General features: G+C 42.7%; 2 protein-coding genes across 2 annotated transcripts in view; both read right to left on the bottom strand.

The window, feature by feature from the left end:
- Positions 1-10,495, bottom strand: part of tiam1b (TIAM Rac1 associated GEF 1b) — a 58,321-nt gene extending 47,826 nt beyond the window's left edge. Inside the window, 1 exon segment of the mRNA XM_076975998.1 lies at positions 10,473-10,495. The gene's annotated coding sequence lies outside the window, so the exon portion shown is untranslated.
- A 599-nt stretch (positions 10,496-11,094) lies between these two features.
- scaf4b (SR-related CTD-associated factor 4b) overlaps positions 11,095-20,000 on the bottom strand; it is a 17,855-nt gene continuing 8,949 nt past the window's right edge. Inside the window, exons 17-18 of the mRNA XM_076976004.1 lie at positions 12,808-12,910; positions 11,095-12,449 (exon numbers count right to left, since the gene is read on the bottom strand). Coding sequence (XP_076832119.1) covers positions 11,920-12,449; positions 12,808-12,910 — 633 coding nt within the window. The 3' untranslated portion in view covers positions 11,095-11,919. The remainder of the gene's footprint in view (positions 12,450-12,807; positions 12,911-20,000) is intronic.

The raw sequence follows: 20,000 nt of genomic DNA, 5'->3' as shown, positions 1-20,000 counted from the left end.
TAGAAAATAGAGCCGTCAATCTGACATTCCAGATCAACTGTACCAGGAGCGACGACGGTAACTTTGGCTACAAATATATATATAAACCAGCTTCAAACTTCAAACTCACTGCGCCAACATTCACAAGTCACACAGGGCACTGTGACATTTGGACAGTTTTTTTCTGGATATGCAGACAAACCACAAAATCTGTGAGAAAGTATATCAGGGAGAACGCTAATATGGGCGCAGGGGAGGGAGGGACTGGGATTCCTACACACACCCTCTCAGGGGCATAGGGCCTCCTAACTGTATGAAGGATGTATGGAGCAGAGAAGAACATGAAACTGTGAGGAACGTTGTACTACTGCAGACGTGGGGGGGTCCAAAATGCACTGTAAGCAGAATGACAGCCTCAGAATATGTGTGTGTGTGTGTGTGTGTGTGTGTGTGTGTGTGTGTGTGTGTGTGTGTGTGTGTGTGTGTGTGTGTGTGTGTGTGTGTGTGAGAGAGAGACCACAGGAATACCAGAGCTGAGGCACCTGACCTTGCTCACTAAGCCATACCTTATCAACAGCTTGGGGGTTATTTTCGCATGTAAAAGTGTCACAAGGATGTATTATACCAGCCCATGTTCTCAACACAAACCATGGCAGATAATAAGTCCTCTTAAGAGATTGCAGCACACAGCCATTTAGGCAGCGGTAGATCATAAGCTTATTGCTAACGTTAAGAGGTGAACGGGTACTGCATTTTTTGAAAGACCATAGCATCCAGCCATAATGTCTCCCATAATGTACACCAGCAAGCAGCATATTGCTAGCAGAGACCACAGCACAGTAGGCTGGAACAGGAAGGCCACGGTGGGACTGCACGTCCACGCGTGACCACAGGAATGCCGTCGGGAGTAGAGGACCCAGCGCTATCAGCTGGCGTGGTCGTTCAAGCGAAGGCAACAACGTTCAGTTCTGTGACTCGGTGTCCTCAGCAGACAGTGATTCACGGCGCTAGGAGGCATTGGCTCGCTCCTCGTGTCGGAGTCTGAAAGAATGACACTCGTGCAGATGTTCGTGGAGGAGGCGAGAGTTTTGCTGACTAAGAATCCAACTACAGGACGGATCAGGGCTCCGCAAACTCAAGATGTTCGCTGACAATATCGTGATTTAGGGCCGATGTTTATGACTAGCTACTGCCACGCACAGCAGTGTTTTTCAACCCAGTCTGCAGGGACATCCTGTCCACAGTTTTACTCTTTTCTAGCTCCCAACACTCCTGAACCATGCGATCAGCAAAGAGCACTGACATCTCCATGGTAATAGTCGTCCTGAGAACTAGCACACACAACAAAAATGTTTACTGTTTCAGGGTGACCAATAACTAAATTGACATGTTTTTTTATTTATAAATCTGATCTTATTTTGGGTGGTACATATTTGGCATGAGCTTATTTTGGGTGTTACACATTTCAAGGAGCAGCGATGTAAGTAAACACTATAGAGATCTCCAAGGAGAGCACCAGAGTTAAACTTAAAAAGGCAACAGATCCAATGGGGCAGCAGATCTCTAGAAGTGTTGGAGTTAAACTCAGAGGAGCAGATCTCCAGGAGTAAGACTGGAACTCCACTTGGAAGAGTAGATCTCTAGTAGTAGGAGGGATCTAGCTAAACTGTAAAGTAGCAGGTCTCTAGTAGCAGTGATAAGTAAATGTTACAGAGTTGTTGGTCTCTAGTAGCAGTTATAGGTAAATGTTACAGAGTTGTTGGTCTCTAGTAGCAGTTATAGGTAAATGTTACAGAGTTGTTGGTCTCTAGTAGCAGTTATTAGTAAATGTTACAGAGTTGTTGGTCTCTAGTAGCAGTTATAGGTAAATGTTACAGAGTTGTTGGTCTCTAGTAGCAGTTATTAGTAAATGTTACAGAGTTGTTGGTCTCTAGTAGCAGTTATTAGTAAATGTTACAGAGTTGTTGGTCTCTAGTAGCAGTTATTAGTAAATGTTACAGAGTTGTTGGTCTCTAGTAGCAGTTATAGGTAAATGTTACAGAGTTGTTGGTCTCTAGTAGCAGTTATAGGTAAATGTTACAGAGTTGTTGGTCTCTAGTAGCAGTTATAGGTAAATGTTACAGAGTTGTTGGTCTCTAGTAGCAGTTATTGGTAAATGTTACAGAGTTGTTGGTCTCTAGTAGCAGTTATTAGTAAATGTTACAGAGTTGTTGGTCTCTAGTAGCAGTTATTAGTAAATGTTACAGAGTTGTTGGTCTCTAGTAGCAGTTATAGGTAAATGTTACAGAGTTGTTGGTCTCTAGTAGCAGTTATTAGTAAATGTTACAGAGTTGTTGGTCTCTAGTAGCAGTTATAGGTCAATGTTACAGAGTTGTTGGTCTCTAGTAGCAGTTATTAGTAAATGTTACAGAGTTGTTGGTCTCTAGTAGCAGTTATTAGTAAATGTTACAGAGTTGTTGGTCTCTAGTAGCAGTTATAGGTAAATGTTACAGAGTTGTTGGTCTCTAGTAGCAGTTATAGGTAAATGTTACAGAGTTGTTGGTCTCTAGTAGCAGTTATTGGTAAATGTTACAGAGTTGTTGGTCTCTAGTAGCAGTTATTAGTAAATGTTACAGAGTTGTTGGTCTCTAGTAGCAGTTATTAGTAAATGTTACAGAGTTGTTGGTCTCTAGTAGCAGTTATAGGTAAATGTTACAGAGTTGTTGGTCTCTAGTAGCAGTTATTAGTAAATGTTACAGAGTTGTTGGTCTCTAGTAGCAGTTATAGGTAAATGTTACAGAGTTGTTGGTCTCTAGTAGCAGTTATTAGTAAATGTTACAGAGTTGTTGGTCTCTAGTAGCAGTTATAGGTAAATGTTACAGAGTTGTTGGTCTCTAGTAGCAGTTAGCCTATAGGTAAATGTTACAGAGTTGTTGGTCTCTAGTAGCAGTTATTAGTAAATGTTACAGAGTTGTAGGTCTCTAGTAGCAGTTATAGGTAAATGTTACAGAGTTGCAGGTCTCTAGTAGCAGTTATAGGTAAATGTTAGAGTTGTAGGTCTCTAGTAGCAGTTATGGGTAAATGTTACAGAGTTGTAGGTCTCTAGTAGCAGTTATGGGTAAATGTTACAGAGTTGTTGGTCTCTAGTAGCAGTTAGCCTATAGGTAAATGTTACAGAGTTGTTGGTCTCTAGTAGCAGTTATTAGTAAATGTTACAGAGTTGTAGGTCTCTAGTAGCAGTTATAGGTAAATGTTACAGAGTTGCAGGTCTCTAGTAGCAGTTATAGGTAAATGTTAGAGTTGTAGGTCTCTAGTAGCAGTTATGGGTAAATGTTACAGAGTTGTAGGTCTCTAGTAGCAGTTATGGGTAAATGTTACAGAGTTGCAGGTCTCTAGTAGCAGTTATAGGTAAATTTTACAGAGTTGTAGGTCTCTAGTACCAGTTATAGGTAAATGTTACAGAGTTGTAGGTCTCTAGTAGCAGGGCTGTAGCTAGGAAAGCATGAGAAGCACCATGGATGGTTCCTGTAGGAGCTGAAGGCCTCTCTCTCTCTGCAGAGGAGGTGGTGGGCAAACTCACAGTCAGGCACACAAGCCTTTCCACAGAGAAGATACACGATGTTTCTGATTACACCACACATTTCAAAGCTGCTTGCTATCTACACAAAACAGCCGCCATCTTGGCCTGGACAATAAAAGTGACTGTTTTGGGATTAAAGGATCAAGCCCACAAAATTACGGTTTCCCCGGTGCCTAATTTATGAAGAGTATTCTTTTGTGATGGTGTGGGAAAAGGGGCTTTCTGCTGTGTAGGATGGCCAGACACCCCATATGAACACCCGATACCACAAAGCCCAAGATGATCCTTGATTAGCACTCTTACAGTACAACACTCGCACGCCTGGATCTGGTTCGGCTGATCTGGATAAGGTTATCTGGATAAGGTGATCTGGATCACCTTCCTTAACTGAGAGTTACATCTTACTTGACACTGAGTAAAAAAAAAAATGAAAGGCTCTTTTATAACAGAGAAGAAGAAGGCATTAAATGGAAACTTCATAAAAAGACCCTTTATCTTATTTATAGCATAATGACACCATAAAGATGATGTGCCCGATTTTTCATGTTGTCATCATAAATGCCACTTAAGCAAAGAAAAGTTTCAGGCCATGGGTGTATAGAACATTCCTGCATTAATTGTTTCGTTGGCTACCAGTGGTTACAAACTTCAATAGGGCTTACTGGATTTTGAGTCAGAGTTTTGCCTCACTGCTGTTATGTTTCCACTGTTCTAACACACTTGATTAGCATTAAAGGGGGTTTTGATAATTAATATATAACTTGATAGTTAAATCAGGAGCCTTTAGGGCAGGGAGGATACTCATGCAATTCAGAATGAGGATAGCACAGAAAAAGCTAGAAAGAGTTGGGCAAGCTTGCGTGTCAACACTCTGTGCCTCCTCTTTTTGTCTGCAGAAAGATCGTTATGTGCATAACACCACCCTCGCTGAAGAATGTAAGTGTTGCAGTGTGGAGGTGTTCTTGTGTTGTGGAGCAGCAGAGATACAGTAGGACAACTCAACGAGCAGATTGAAAGCCAACATCTCGGTACAGACACAAACCATTAGAAACAGAGAAGAACAGTGTAGAAACAGAGTCACTAACAGTTTAGGCCAGCCAAACACACACACACACACACACACACACACACACACACACACACACACACACACACACTGACAAGGTTTTGGAGAGGCTAGCTCTTAGTTGGCTGTATGCTTTAGTCTGTTTCACTGTTGTTCTTGGGCTTTTAGATGAAGTCACTGTCCCACACAGCTGTGGATGATCTGGTACATCTCCAGAATTATCCCCTTACTCCTGCTGCACAGACATACACCACATGGTGCTGTGTAGACAGCATTAAGCTCCTACTCCCCACTAAGAGGCATGGAAGGTCATCTCTTCTCATTTATGAGTCAACTTCATCAGAGAGCTACCAATGCCTCCTCTACAGTCACTGTGACTACTTGTGGGTGGGTATCTTGTATGTGTGATTCAGTTTAACAACGGTCTCTTATGCTGCATCTAAGATGGCCATAGTGTGTGTCATAATGAAATATGCTGTGTGTATGTGTGTGAGGGGGAGAGAGAGAGAGAGAGACAGAGACAGCATAAGAATGTCTTTATCTATGTGTGTTTAACTTTCCCATGTCTCTCTTAAGCTGTATCTAAGATGGCCACAGTGTGTGTCACAGTGAAATATGACCTGTAGCTCACGGGAGACTTCACTAACACATTTTAAAAGTGCTGAGTCATTGCATATGCAGCAGCCCTGTTAAAACGCATGGCGGTAAAGTGAGTACTTTCTGCACAGGGGATCTGGGACGAGCATCCCTGTGACCCGGTTAGAGTCCAAGTAATGCGTCAACACGAAACGCTAACGTTGCTAATTCTGAATGACAGATAGTAGAAGCCAGAGAGCACATGACATAACCCAGTTGCCCAGGCTGTGGGTCACTGTTAGCATGTGAGGACTATATTCCAAGGAATGAATCTAGTAAACTGAGGTAAAAATTGTAAATTTTAGTAACAATTGTGGTGTAGTACACAAGGATTCCAGAGAAGCAAGACCATGTGTCTTTAGAACCCCATGGAATAAATGACGACTTAAACATCTACCGTTTCGAATATCAACTGGTTTCACCTCCTTGAAGGTCAGAAGCCCTTTGCTTACACAGAAAGCTTGTGTACTGAACCAAAACATTTACTACCTCTCTGTCTTTCTTATCTTTACCTTAAGGATTCCAGTGGGGATATCTAAATGCTGAGGTGTATATGAGAGAGAGAGAGAGAGGGAGAGAGAGATTCATCTGCATGGATATACACATTTGGAAGTTAACGTCCCTTGGCCTAAATGATGTTTATGTTCATTGCTGCATTCTTTATAATCCTGAAATACTTCAGCAACAGAAGGCAAAAATGAGCAAGTCTGGAATTTATTAAACTTCGCCTTGTTGCTAACTGGGCTGATCTGGATGCGATGTTGCAAACGTGATATGTTTAAGTGCTGCTTGTTGAAAATACTGCCACATTTTTTGGGGGGTAGGGAGGGGGCTAAAATGAGAACAACACAATCCAGTATAAATCAAAAGTGCCAATAAATGCTGAAGAGTGAGATGTTGGAGTTAGCAACCTTGAGAGATGGAGCTGAGCACACAAGGCCACCTTCCCCAACACACACTACACCAAAACAATGAGATAACTTCTTACAGGGTCTCGGACACTGTACGGACGACAATCCGTTGTAAGTGGTGTGTGTGAAGGTGAGAGAGATAGAGGGAGAAAGAGAGAGAGAAAGAGAAAACAAGAAGCCCATTGTTGTCTTTGGAAATGCAGATAATCCTCACAAGGCCCTCAGCTGAAGGCCGTATGCGGAGCCGACAGGCGGCTGAACAAAACAGCATTTACAGCAACAAACAAACATTCTTACGCAATCTGCTCATTGATCGTCCTCCCATGCACACGTGGATGGAGCGGCTACACTGTGGAAACACAGCACACTGGAGTAATTGAGGTCTGAAACTGAACCGGCACTCCGGCCCACGAGACACCACGCTGCGTGAGCCGCCCACACGTCACCACCCCTACAACGTGCTGTGACCGCACACGCCGTGACCGCACACGCCGCAAGACGCGAAACTCGACAAGTTACCAATATAAAACTGAGCAGTCACCGAACACTGGCCATGTAAGAAACTATACTGCATCTCTATGTACAAAATATACTTTCCTGTATGCAAAGGTCTATATCATGAATTTATTTGTGTTAGTCTTTATGAAGCATAACTTATTGTCTGTAAGGATATGGCCCATTTTGTCAGTTAATTTCCATATATGCCCTCTCATGTACCTTATAAAATGATTCATCTTATTCTTATAATATGAATAGATTATGATATCAAGCACTGCGAATGTTTCGGTGAAACATCAAATGTATCTAATTTTTCATTCTGCAAACAAAATCCTCACACATTCCTTATAAATATTTAATAAGGCTGAGTTCACCCTGGAAAAGATACGCAAGATGATTAATATGTGAATTAATATGCCAATACATTAGCAAACATGTCTTACAGCTGACAGTTCAGCTCTGGAGCTCAGTAAAATAAATAATTCCTTCTATAAACAAATATATCTCTATCAACAACCAAATATGAAGATTACCAAAAGGGGATTGTGGGATGGTGGAAGGCGTGGCCTACATCTCACCCCATTAAAGCCAAATCCACAATCCTGACGCAGCATCAGAAAGCAAGATGTAGACAAGGAATGGTCTAGAAACACAGAGTCTCAAGTGTGCAATTTGATTTGGCCACTTTGCTGAGAGAATGAACAATGCAACAACGTACACGATATGTGGGATTACAAATGAATAATTCACGTCACACTCAGAGAAGATGTGTAAAATGCATGTTTGGAGTGGGCTGGAATGTTGTTTTTACATGACCACCGACAGACAGTCAAGTCAAGCTCTGTTCATCCAGTAGCACATCATCATCCCACACTCACGCACGCACGCACGCACGCACGCACGCACGCACCCTTTCCCTTTATCTGAAGAGAGATAGATAAAAAGCAATATCAATCTATGTGAAAAATCACAGAACATTTGCAAGTATCTATCACTTCTGTGGTCAAGACCCGTCCAGGTGATCTGAAGACACCTCCACTGGTAGTCTGAGGAAAGCTATAGGTGATCTCCACATCAGACGACGTAGCAAGATTCCTCAGGGCACAAGTCTGACGTTTCACCAATCACCTGGTGTTCGAGATTCAACTTCAGAAACCTGATCTAACTGGAGGAGTCTGTGAAAGTGCATGTGAGAACCTCTCGTGGTGGGGGAAAAGCAAGTTCCAGTCAAATGAAATTGTCATTCCGTCTTTTGTTGTTGCTTTTAACATATTTAATGTATAAATTATTCAGTATGTGTGGAATCCTGAGGCAAATGTCCAACAGAACTATGAAGTGAAGAGTTTTGAGGGAGTGTTAAACTTCGCCAGTGACGGCATTAGTGATCTCTCCTATTTTCTTTTTTTTTTTATTTTTATTATCTTTCCTATTGATATTTTCTCGCCTAGCATGGAATGATTTGGTGCCGTTCACACATAACCGTGGCTGGCGGGGCAGTTTTTCGCTTGTCGGGCACAATGGTGCGTTGTCTCTGTGCAGGATACGTCTGTAAGGAGGTAAAGTGAGAAGTGCGACTCAGACAGCAGATCTCACCTGCTCCACTCCCAGATCTCCTTCCTGTAGAACACGTATGGGCTGAAGTGGACAAATGACTCACACACCACTGCATCAAACAGAAATAGCTTCTCCAGCCACAGCCAGAGAGATCCCATTTTGCTTCCGAAACCTTTAAATCACATCCTTTTGTAATTTTGAAGCTGTTGTTAAGGCACAGGCTGGATAATTAAAGTAATAATTTTAGGAGTTGTCTACTGGGGCTAGGTGTAGGCCCAAACCGGCCATAGTACTAACCAGCTATGGCCTAACTGAAACCTGGTCAGTGGATACAAGGAATTATAGTTTCATCACAGGAGGCAGTAATCTGCATGTTAATAAGAAAGATGTGAGAATGGACATTCACTGCCGTTCATCTGCACAAACCTCCAACTAGACATTTCTGATTTGGGGTTCAAGATTCAGCAAAAACATTGAGAGTTTTACTCTGAATCTTCTTAACCCAAACCGCGTCCACATCCACCCATCTTATGCTGCTTAAGAATGTTCGACAAATTCACATTTGGGGTAGAAGTCAGAATGTTCAAAAACTTAAAGGGTCACATAAAAGCCCTGTACACACATAATCTGTCCTACAGTAAAAAAAAAAACAGAAAAGAATCACATATAGCGCAAGGAATATGATACAAAATAAAATAATTTGTTGCGCCTTAATTAATATAACGGATTTTATACTCAAAATGCGCAGTAATGGAAGAATTCCTGCATGATACATCATGATACATCATGTAGACTTATGGCATAGGTTACACAACCCACAGCCTACGATCAGAGAATGCAAAAGATCCACATGTAAGTGAATTAAACATGCGCCGTGGGCGTGTCATTTCGGGGTTAAGAAATAAGCCCAGAGGAAAGGATGTGGGGAGATGCTGTGGTCAGAAAAGGCAAACACAACAGGTCAGTCGGCTGCGATGCCCTTGGCATTGACCAACACCTCGTCACCGAGACCGACAGGTGCACGTACGACCGGCGTCGCGGCGCGACATACATTTGAATTCGCACGCACGCACGCACGTTCCCGTCATTGTTTACAGGCCAAAGCGTCACGTTCTCAATGTGCAGGTTGGCGTTCACATCGGCACGTGACGAGATCCGAATGCACGTGAATTTACCGGTTAAAGCAGAACGGACACTACAATACAAACGCCCATATTTAAATATATCGTTGCAGTGATAATTCTGGGTCTTAGAACTGCATATAGAAGCAATATTTGAATACACTGACAATAACTTGCCAATCAACCAGACATAAAATGTATGTACAACTTACGGTTCAGTGACGTTGCAGTCATCTCTTCACTGGGACCTGGGGGACATAATCGTCTCGCCTTTAACACATTTAGTTATTTACACGCCCCAACAAACAACAAGCGCAGGCTATTTACTGCATGAACGTGTGAGTCGTCTCGACCCTAGTCCTCTCCGTTTTCCCGATTTGGGATGTTATGGAATATGGCATCCACCGCACCGCCGCGCTCCTTCGCCGTGCAGCGCGTGTTGTTTCCAGCGCGATGCGCAGGGAGGAGCGCGCGGCCCTTGGAGACGGCGCGCGAGTGGACCGCGAGACTGCCACGCTCAGCGCGAGCCAATCCGCGGGGATCGACCACTTGTTGGTTTCTGTGTATCGTAAGAGTCGGCGGCTGAATGGATTTTTAAGGAGCGGTGATGCATAATGAACGAGGCACCCAACCGCAGGCTGTTTTCTCTGTGTGTGTGTGTTGATGGGGGGGACGTAGATGAATCCTAATATCGTGAAGTGGGTGTAAAGTTCAGCGCGTAAGTGCGTGTGCTGCGTTCACGGTGCGCACGCACGCCCAGTCCCTCTTGCATTATTCGTTTCCAGTGGTTTTCCATTGAATAACGCGCTACTGTAGCTCCACCTATTCTCAGGCATAACTGTAATATCTCAAACAAGATCTTCTGGTCCTTAGTTATTCAGGTTAAAGCTAGAGGTTCAAAAACGTTTTTATTCACCGAAACCCAGAAAAAAACCTCCCACAATGGAGCCTCGACACTTTCATGTCATTGTGAGGATATTTAGACCACACAAAGACGGTAAAATCATAATCCCCCTCCCTCACACACGCCCAAAATATGACATGAAATGAATTTGAATGTGCCACAGTTCACACTGTAACCGCTTGCCCATTCCCAGAGCTTTTGTTCCGGTTCTGACCTATAACCCCAATGATAGTCTTTCACTTACTGAAGACATGAGAAAAAGCAGCAGAACAGGGAACCGAAGAACCCCGCGTGCCATAGCATCACCAGGGACTGCAGCCAGGCTCTGGAAGCCATTAAATGCAACTAACTAATCAAACTTGATATACAAAGAATTAAACTATGTTAATGTTAACAGCAAACAGCTCTGCACCCCAAAGGACTATGATTAAGGGAACCTGTCCAATTACCAATAATCCCCTAACTACCTCAACCCTAGTTTCCGCTTTAGTTTGGTGTATCGCTGGAATGCAGTTTGCACTAGATGTCATTTGCTGACTATGGTAAAACTGCGCCATCTAGAGGCTATGTAACTTCTCGCGCTCCTGATTGGAATTTCTTCATATGTCCTTGATTTGCCGCAAAACAACATTCATCTTCTAAACTGTTTAATCAATTTTAGGGTTGCAGGTAACGCTGTACATCCTCCCAGAGTGAACTGGACCTGTTAATTCGCCTGAGCCACCAAAAATAGAACAACTATCGGTCAGTTATGTACCTGGGCCTGGATGTCCAACACAGAGTCATATTTTAGTTTCATTGTACAGCAGAAATCCTCACTGAAGATGACACTGGATCAGTAAAGAAAAAAAAACTGTTTATTAAAATGAACAGTGAGGCAGTGAAAGAGATGCGGTTTAATAAAAAGCGTGTTTCCCATTAAAGAACAAATACAATACTAAGAGCTGCCCTTTTGAGGATACTTTTTTCCTTCCACATGGTTTAGTACAATACGGTTGGCCATGCAATCCCATAATATACAAACTGCTGAAATGTAAATGTATTTGTCAAAAAAATGGTTTTTCACTTCAAATCAACCCTTCCCCCAAAGACTGCAAGATTTAGGCTGTAGACAGGACGTACTGTTAAACCTTCACAAGTGCAAATGTTACAGTACAGTATGCACTTTGTATTGGACAAGGAGGATCTTGCACTTTGACCGTGGTTGTTCTCGAAGGTTCCTGCATGAACATCGTCTCCTGCTTAACTTGGTTTTCATCCAAAGATGCTTTTGATCATATTTTTGTTTTTTATTTGCAACCTAGCATACCTATCTTAGCAATATAAACTTGTTTACTTTAAACACTAGATCATATTTGGTTCTAAAAATATACTTACTGAAGATTACAATTTGGCAGACAGCCAGTTTGAGTTCACTGAACAATTATAGAACTGCACCTTGCACTGTAAAGATGCTTATTAGGGTGTTTGTGTCCAGCAGGTGGCACTGCCGAGCAATAGTAACTCAGCAAAACACTTCAAAAACGGTAAAGTTATAAAAGGCTGTTTTGACACGCTTATTTCCTTAGCAATGACATTTCTATATCGACTTCCACATTCTGGAAAGTCAGTGAGCCCTCACCAACAGTCTCTGGGTAGTCTTTTGAAAGTCAGTGAGCCCTCATCAACAGTCTCTGGGTAGTCTTTTGGGACTATCGGTTTCCAAAGCGACCATGTCCCCTTGGACCTCCCCTGCTCCACCCACCACGTCTGAATGGTGGTTCCTCCCCAAACAATTCTGGTCCCCTGTTTGGCCCATAGTCCCGCCAGTCATCCCTAAATGGCCCAACCTCCCAGTGATCTTCATCCATGGGGCCCAAGGGCGGGCCAGGAGGGGGGAAGTCCCTGGAGGAATGGAAGTCTTCTTCATATGGACCAGGCATGGGAATCCTGAATCTGCCCGGGGGCCCCTCTCTAAACACGGGCCCCTGGGGCATGTTCACTGGTGGCATATTCAGATGGGGCATGTTTAGTGGGGGCATGTTTGGCGGGGGCATGTTGTTGGGGAAGGGAGGCATGAATGGAGGCAGAGGGCGTGGTGGTTGCTGTAGGGGCGGGGGCCCGGCCTGGGGCCCAACAAAAACTCCAGCACAGGGCACGCCCACCAGGGGAGCCGCGGCCAATCCCGTACGGCTCTGGGGTCCTTCAGCAGCGTCTAGCGAGGGGCCGTCTAAGAGGTCAGCTGTTTTTAGGATGAAATAAAATAAACAGGTAAATGGGTGGACCGGGTGGCCTGCCACATCCAACTGCACCTATTTTCAATTTCTTAAACGGCCCTGACATACTGAATCTCCTGACAAGATTGATGCTCTACATAGAACACAAATGATACATCACATATTAATCACAAATGGACACACAAGATATTACATTTACATCTACACCTTCTGAATGATAGAGATTTATCTTAAAGGCTCCCAAAATGTGATCTGTTCCTTATTTTAATAATATTAAAAACATTTTATATAGCCAAATCTTTATTCTATTACTGTGAGGAAGAGACAGAATAATGCAGAAAGTGCAGAGCGGAGGTTTTCTACCGGGGGACATGTGTGCGGGATTGAATCCAGCCAGTGGCAGCGGTCGAGATGGGGATGGTCTCCCTGGAGTTCTACCAACCGCATCTATACCAAGAGGAGGGACCTGGGAGAACACACACACACACACACACACACGCATGACTCTGGAGACATTTCCACACACGAAACTGGATTAAGACGAAACAAATAGAAATGAATAAAGAAGTAGTGTGAAAGATTATAGTTTGAAAAGGGAGGCAAAGTGTTTCCTGTACATGTTCTGAGATTAAAATAAAAATAACATTTATTTTGTTGCTTGACATTAGCAAGGCAAATTTGGATGTAGTCAACATTTCGAAAATATTCATGACGGGACTGGTACCAGGATTCCAAATGGTGACTACTTCTCTAAATAACCCAGCTGCAAATACTCTTCATGTACACAGCCTGTGTGTGAAACAGCGACATCTTGTGGCCAATGGCTAGCACTGCTCCAGCAGGTCTACAGTCTCCTGAATTGTCATCTTGAAACAACTTGTGTGTGTGTCACATCCCACAAAACAACACACAAATGAAACCAGTGCTACGGATGTGGTTGTGTGCAACGATATCAGCTCTCTGCGAGTACTCCGTTAGCTCTTGAGGGTGCAGGGTTAGATGTGACCCCTCTTCTCCACGAGAGAGGCGTTCAGCATTTGCGTTCGAAGCGTCCCCCGTTGCCAAGGTTCACAGAGGGTAAAGCAGCACCATCACGCTGCTTCACCTGTCACTGTGGTCAAACGTGGCAGCAGTTCAAATAACAAACTGATTAAATATATGTACACTGGTACCTGCACATCTTTGAACCAACGCATCTGTAGCCGTGTACACTCTCACAAGTGCACTTGTCTAACTATGCATGTTGCCTTTAATGACGTTCATGTTGGCACTGACTGAAATAAACCTGGACTCCAGATCTAGAGCCAGATTTAGATTCTGTGATCACTGGTAATTAACTGGGCAGTTAAAGCAGCTGGACATTCATCACCCCAGACTCCTGGGCAAAGGAAGAGCGGATTATGTGCAGAGTCTCACTGGCCGTGCTTTAAATGTCTTGGAACTATATCAAGTCGCTGGAATCAACGGCCTATTCTGCTGGGGCTAGCAGCCCTGATTCATCACCCTTGGTACTGCACTGATTACAATGTTGATTAAAATTGACATTTAATATAAAATAGATGTGGAGGATTTAACTAGAATTTTGTTACGAACTACTACAGTTGTGGGATAAATACGGAGGGGCTTTTATTTATTCACTATGTGATTCAGAAACTCCGCAGCCTCTTAATCATGCAATGGTAATGTAGCATCTCTACTTAAGCCACAATATGCTATTTGACAGGACTGTGAGATTATTTCAACAGCTGTTGGTTGTGGTATTTTATCTGTTAACTTCAGGAAGACTCCCTGAAAGGCTCAAAATTTCAGAGAATTTCTACAAGGCCTCGTGCAAACCCCAAAAGTGAAACCTTGATTGTGCTTTTAATGAACCCCCAAAAGTGAAACCTTGATTGTGCTTTCAATGAACCCCCAAAAGTGATACCTCTGATTGTGCCTTTAATGATCCTGTGGTATTTCAAATAAATCATTAACCATGCACATTCACTAACCATACGATTCATCTTCACTGATTTATAATGCTACTACAACAAATATGTGGATTCAAATGTGAATTGTATTTACAAATATTCAATAAAATAGTGCAAGTTTATTATAATGATTAATTACCAAAATGGTGCACAGCTGTACATAAGAGGCCACGTTTTACTGGCCACAGAGCCAGTAGTATCTATATCCACACACACACACTCTCTCTCTCTCATATATATATATATATATATATATATATATATATATATATATATATATATATATATATAGAGAGAGAGAGAGAGAGAGAGAGAGAGAGAGAGAGAGAGAGAGAGAGAGAGAGAGAGAGAGAGAGAGAGAGAGAGAGAGATGCACGCACCCAACACACACACACACACACACACACACACACTTATCTACAGGAGCAGAACTGATCTGAGGGAGGAGGGAGGGATAGCTACTACAGACCATTTGGCTCATATTTAAATATCTGCATCATTTACACACACCTTGCGATAGGTCCAGTAATGTTAACTGCACCAACAAGAACATGGCAGAAAATATCTCCACTGTGGTCTAGTGCATCTTCATAAGATGGAGCATAGGTATAGCAGGACAGGAACAGGACAGGAGCGTGACGAGTGGGCAGGACCTCAGAGACCCTGGGCTGACCTCATGAACGGTGCGATTTTTCCTAGTGCCCAAGACCCCGTGCTCTAAACAATCTTCCATTTTCTCTGATGTAGGCACAACTGACCAAACATGTCAGCCAATTCTAAACTCCCTTCATGAACCAAATCCAGCAACTGGAGCAGGAAAGCCCAAAAAGGAGGTGAGCTCGGGGTGTCCAGGACTGGTTGGCCTTGTACGTAAAGGCACAAACATTAATAAACATCACGTTCTACTGCCTTTTTGTTTCACAGGTACGACGTGTTGCAGGATACTTGTAAACATACGTTTTATTTACTTACCCCTGGCGTACATGAATTTAGCTCTGGAGGGCCAAAATTGAGGATAGTTCAGCATGTTTCCTTTAAGAATACGTCGCAGAGTTAAAGTTATGGTGACTGATTTGAGGCGTAGGACTGAAGCATTAACCCTTTTACAGTCTGAGGGTGTAAAAAATGTGAGCAAACTGAGATTCTGTATTTTGTGACATCAATTAATGATCTCACCACCTTGTTTACTCATTGCAAAGTTTAGTTAACGGTTTTCTTAACAAACCTGTGGAGACTGCGCGATCATTTCCAGTGTAGGCCGAGGCGACACCCCAGACTGGAAGGGTCAGGCATGTTGGAGTAAGGCAAACACTTAAGCCTGAAGCTGATGGCACCCCACCCACTGAGATGGTGTGTGTGTGTGTGTGTGTGTTAATAGTCATGTCACCTCATTTGGCAGTGCTCCAAATTATAATTTAGAATTAAATTAGAATTTAAAGGATAAATTTGTGGGAAACCCGTCAAGCCAGAGTGCTGATATGGACTGAAGAATCAGGATATCCGATGCGCAAGATATCACACCGGTGTGGCCTCTTTCACGGTCAGTTTTGCTTAAAAACATTTTTCCGTCAGCTTAATTTTTTGCGTCTTTCTCACGGCAAGACCACGGTCACACACACTCTGGCTACACGAGTTGGCAAGGATCCAAATCAATTTCACACCCACATATTCAGTGACTCCCGAGTCGCTCTTCATTCTCTGTATTTGTCAAATCAGTGCAGACGCAGAATTCAGAAATCCATCTGTGTCCACAAGCACAGATCTCGCTAGAGTACTGCAAGGCAGAAGAGATTCAGGTACAGGTGTGAACTCTGCACAGCTGTGTTGTTGAAGGGCACAGTGACAGTAGGAGGTTAAAGGTCGACAGAAGTGTGTTCATTCAGACACCGTGGGTTCAGGGCGCTGCCTCAGACGTTTCTTGCCAGCATACGACTGCGTCATAACAGACAAAACTACCAGCTCACCGTTTTGATATAGTTCCTGTTTCTAGTTTAACAGCTATAGCTATAAATCTCAGAGGTGCAACAAGGCAACTTTTAGAACCTTAACAATTCGCACTTTTGACTGGATTGATTCTTTGCAAACACGTTCAATTATGTGTTTAATTGGTTAAAATACTAAAGCATATGATTTTATTCTCATACCGGTGCTGCCCATAGCAGATTTAAAGGACAATGTTTCTCATATGTATCTATATTATCCAAAACAATTTACATGAACTTAAAGCAAGAACAGCTTCCATTTATAGTTCAGATACTCTTTTTTTGCAACAACAAAAGTGCTTGTACCAAGTCAGAACTCATCGGAAGACACAGCATGACATCATGACCTGTCAAACCTCTCCGCTGCCGCTACACGCTGCATTATATACGCTCAAAATGACCAACGGCACAAGTTGGCATCTAAAATTGAATATATTTTATACATATGTCTTTCTCAATATATAATTGGAAATCATGGAGAAAATATTTACAAACTAGTGAATTAAGCAGCCAATACATTTCTGGGTAATTAAGAACTAAATAAATGATCTAGGAAAAAAGTACCATAATTAATGAGATGTTATTACACCTACTAGTTTCAAAATATGTATTAGTAACATGTGATAGGGTTACATGTTTAGAGTTTATCTAAAGCTTCTCTGTCTGCATAATTTGCATTAACCATCTTTTCACCGTTGATCAGTGGTTAGTTTCTACAGGAGTGATTTTCTGGGCTGTACATTTTATCACATTGATGAGAAACTGGTTAATAATGAATGTGGTTGAGTAAACTGCACACGATAACAGATGGACCGCAGTGACTCTACACCTACACAAGCACCTCTAACTGTGGTGTAACCAACAACACGGCCCGTTACGGTCACTGCGGGAGAGCTGCTCCTACTGCAGTGTGTGGGAAGTGTGCGGTGCCTGTTACAGGCCCTCAGGATCCTACCTTGATGGTCTAAAGCGAGAGAACACGGGTCCGGTCCCAGCATACAAGACGCCAAGCCAGGGGAGGCGGGTCTACAGCTCGAGCAAAAGTGAAGCTTCGCCTTACCGACTCTCTGGGTCCTTCGAAGGGCACGGCCGAAGATTCCGGAGAGACAGACGGGCTTCACGTGCCAACGTCCAGAGACGTCCAGCCGTCTGGAGATCGCACTCCATCGGTCAACACCACGGCGCTGATTCTATACCGACAGACTCGATCCTCAGCTCCACCGTAGAGGTTAATTACCTTTGCAGTAGTTATTAAGAGAGCCTGCTTTGTCACAGCAAGTCACGATCGTTTAGAACTGTGGGTTGGGTAGCATTTTCTTCCATTGAAGTGTGACTAAGTACTTCTGCGTTGAAAGATAATGGATTTGCATAATGAGAACAACTAATTGACAAACTATTAATGAAGTCAACAGACGGCTGAATCAAAGTTGGACTTGTGTGCAGTGACCCCCTGCAGTGTTTTGGTTTGTTTTTCTTTAATCCTTTGTGTACGTCAGCCACATGTCAACTTGATGCTGGTCAAATGGTCTTGTGGCGCACATGTTCAGCTATACCCCTTTAAAAGCCAAGATCAGAACTTTGCGCAATCATAGAAATGTTTGTTTGCAGTCTCAGGTCAACCTCATTTTTCACATTACAAAAAAAAAAATCAAACAAACAAGCAAAAAAACCATTGTTATTTTTGCCATGCGCGTAATGATGCTGATTATAGAGCACTCGGTGCTATGTGGAGTCTGTGGTTTATCCGGACGTGCACAGACGCGTTTACCTTTTCATCTGTGTGTTCCACAATCCATATTTTAAAATCAGCAATGCTTTTACTTTGATGTTTTAGGCAGAGAGCTTTTTTTGAGCGGGCAGGACATTTGGTGCAATTTACTGGTGGCGGAAGCAGTTCCAAATGCTGGCCCTTTGGGGGCTATCTTGTAGCAAAACAGCCCTTTTCCTGAGGTAAAGTTCACCATCATTGAGATGGTGTTCACCATCATTGAGAGGGGTCCGACACACGTTCACAAACTCCAGATGCTCAGTGCATCGCTTGCACCACACAGTCCTGTATTTATTGTCAAAAACCTCCCTTCACTAGACTGGTTTGAGCACTATAGATCTCATTAATACCAAGTGCTCACTCACTTCTGAACGAGGTCCATTATTATTGAACGTGGCCTGCTCCACTTCTGCAGATAATCGCCCTTCTAGGAAAACTCTTGACAAGAATGGCATGCAAAATTAAGACAAGCAAATTAGGCTCCCTGAACATTTTCAGTCACTTGCAGTTCTTAAACTGTGGACCAAAGATGATTCATTCTTTTTTTTGCTTTTTTACTGAAAACCAAAACAAACAGTCGCTGCGTCACATTAAAACCAAAGTGCTGAGATATGTAGCCAAAGTCACAACAAAACACGCCTTTCTTTCCAGGAAAAAAATGCAACCCTTTCCCCCAGGGAAGAGGACTGTGTTAATTTTGCAATTACTTAAAGGTTATTTCTAAAAAATGTTTTAGAGATGCCGGCCATCATAAGCCAAAGATTGTCGTGTCCAAGAGTGCATAATAATACCCATTATGTAGTTTAATTTATTAGCAATCTGACATTTGAAACAAAGTTTAACATTACTGCTATGGCATCGTTAAGTGCACAGTAAGCGACTACAGCGATCTCTCTCTGATTTGGTGTGAACTGAAATTGCTTTAACCAGGCTTCTGCGAAAACTGAACCTTCTCACCCATGAGGGTGAATTTATTAAGTGTGCTAAATATTTCAAACAAACACAAACATGAAGGGTGCAGTGGACTTACCTGTAAGTGGTAGAACATAAATACACGCTTTAGTCCAGGGCCTGATTTTCAGAAGACTGAAGGTATTGCTCACGCTTTTAGAAATTCCCACAAGTCCAGCATTTGTAATGCAGGAAATTCCTGCACACAAACTGTAGCCGTATCTAGATAAGAATTAATAAATGAATCCGAACAAATGAGTGAATGAATCAGTGCATTAGTTTTTTCATCACACAGCTCGTTGGTCAGACTACGTCAGTGTTAATGGCAACACGTTTTACTACCATCTGCACATCAGACGAAAAGAAACTGCTCATAGCAGTCGGGTATCGATTCAGCGAACACAGGAGTTACGAAAGCCACAATAAGTCCTTTAGAGAGGAATCACCAAATGTTTTTGCCATCATTCATAGTTATTGTTGGTTGTAGTTTTGGGTTGGTGTGGGGTCTTGAAATGGGGCTTTCTAAGGTACTGAAGTACAGTTGCACATGTCTTCATATACTTCATGTTTATTCAGAACATATCATTAATAACGGTAGGTTTTAATGTCATAATTAGACCTGATTATTCTAATTGCAACAGTAGAGAGAAAAGCAAGGGAAAATGAATTTAGAATAAAAAAACAGAATTAAATCAAGCCCACAATTGAGCTCAAACATTTATGTAGCATTGCTAATTAATTCTGTGGCATTTGTAATGATGCAAAATGGAGGGTTTTGCCTGGTCACTGGGGACCTCCACTGCCATCAGCATCCCTAACCAGGGTTCTACTGCACTTCGGGTCTTAGATCTACATTCCCACCAGAGACAGGTACTCGCCTTTGGA

The sequence above is a fragment of the Brachyhypopomus gauderio genome, chromosome 16 (genome assembly GCF_052324685.1).
Source record: "Brachyhypopomus gauderio isolate BG-103 chromosome 16, BGAUD_0.2, whole genome shotgun sequence".
Taxonomy (NCBI): domain Eukaryota; kingdom Metazoa; phylum Chordata; class Actinopteri; order Gymnotiformes; family Hypopomidae; genus Brachyhypopomus; species Brachyhypopomus gauderio.
This window is presented reverse-complemented; position numbering and strand designations above follow the sequence as displayed.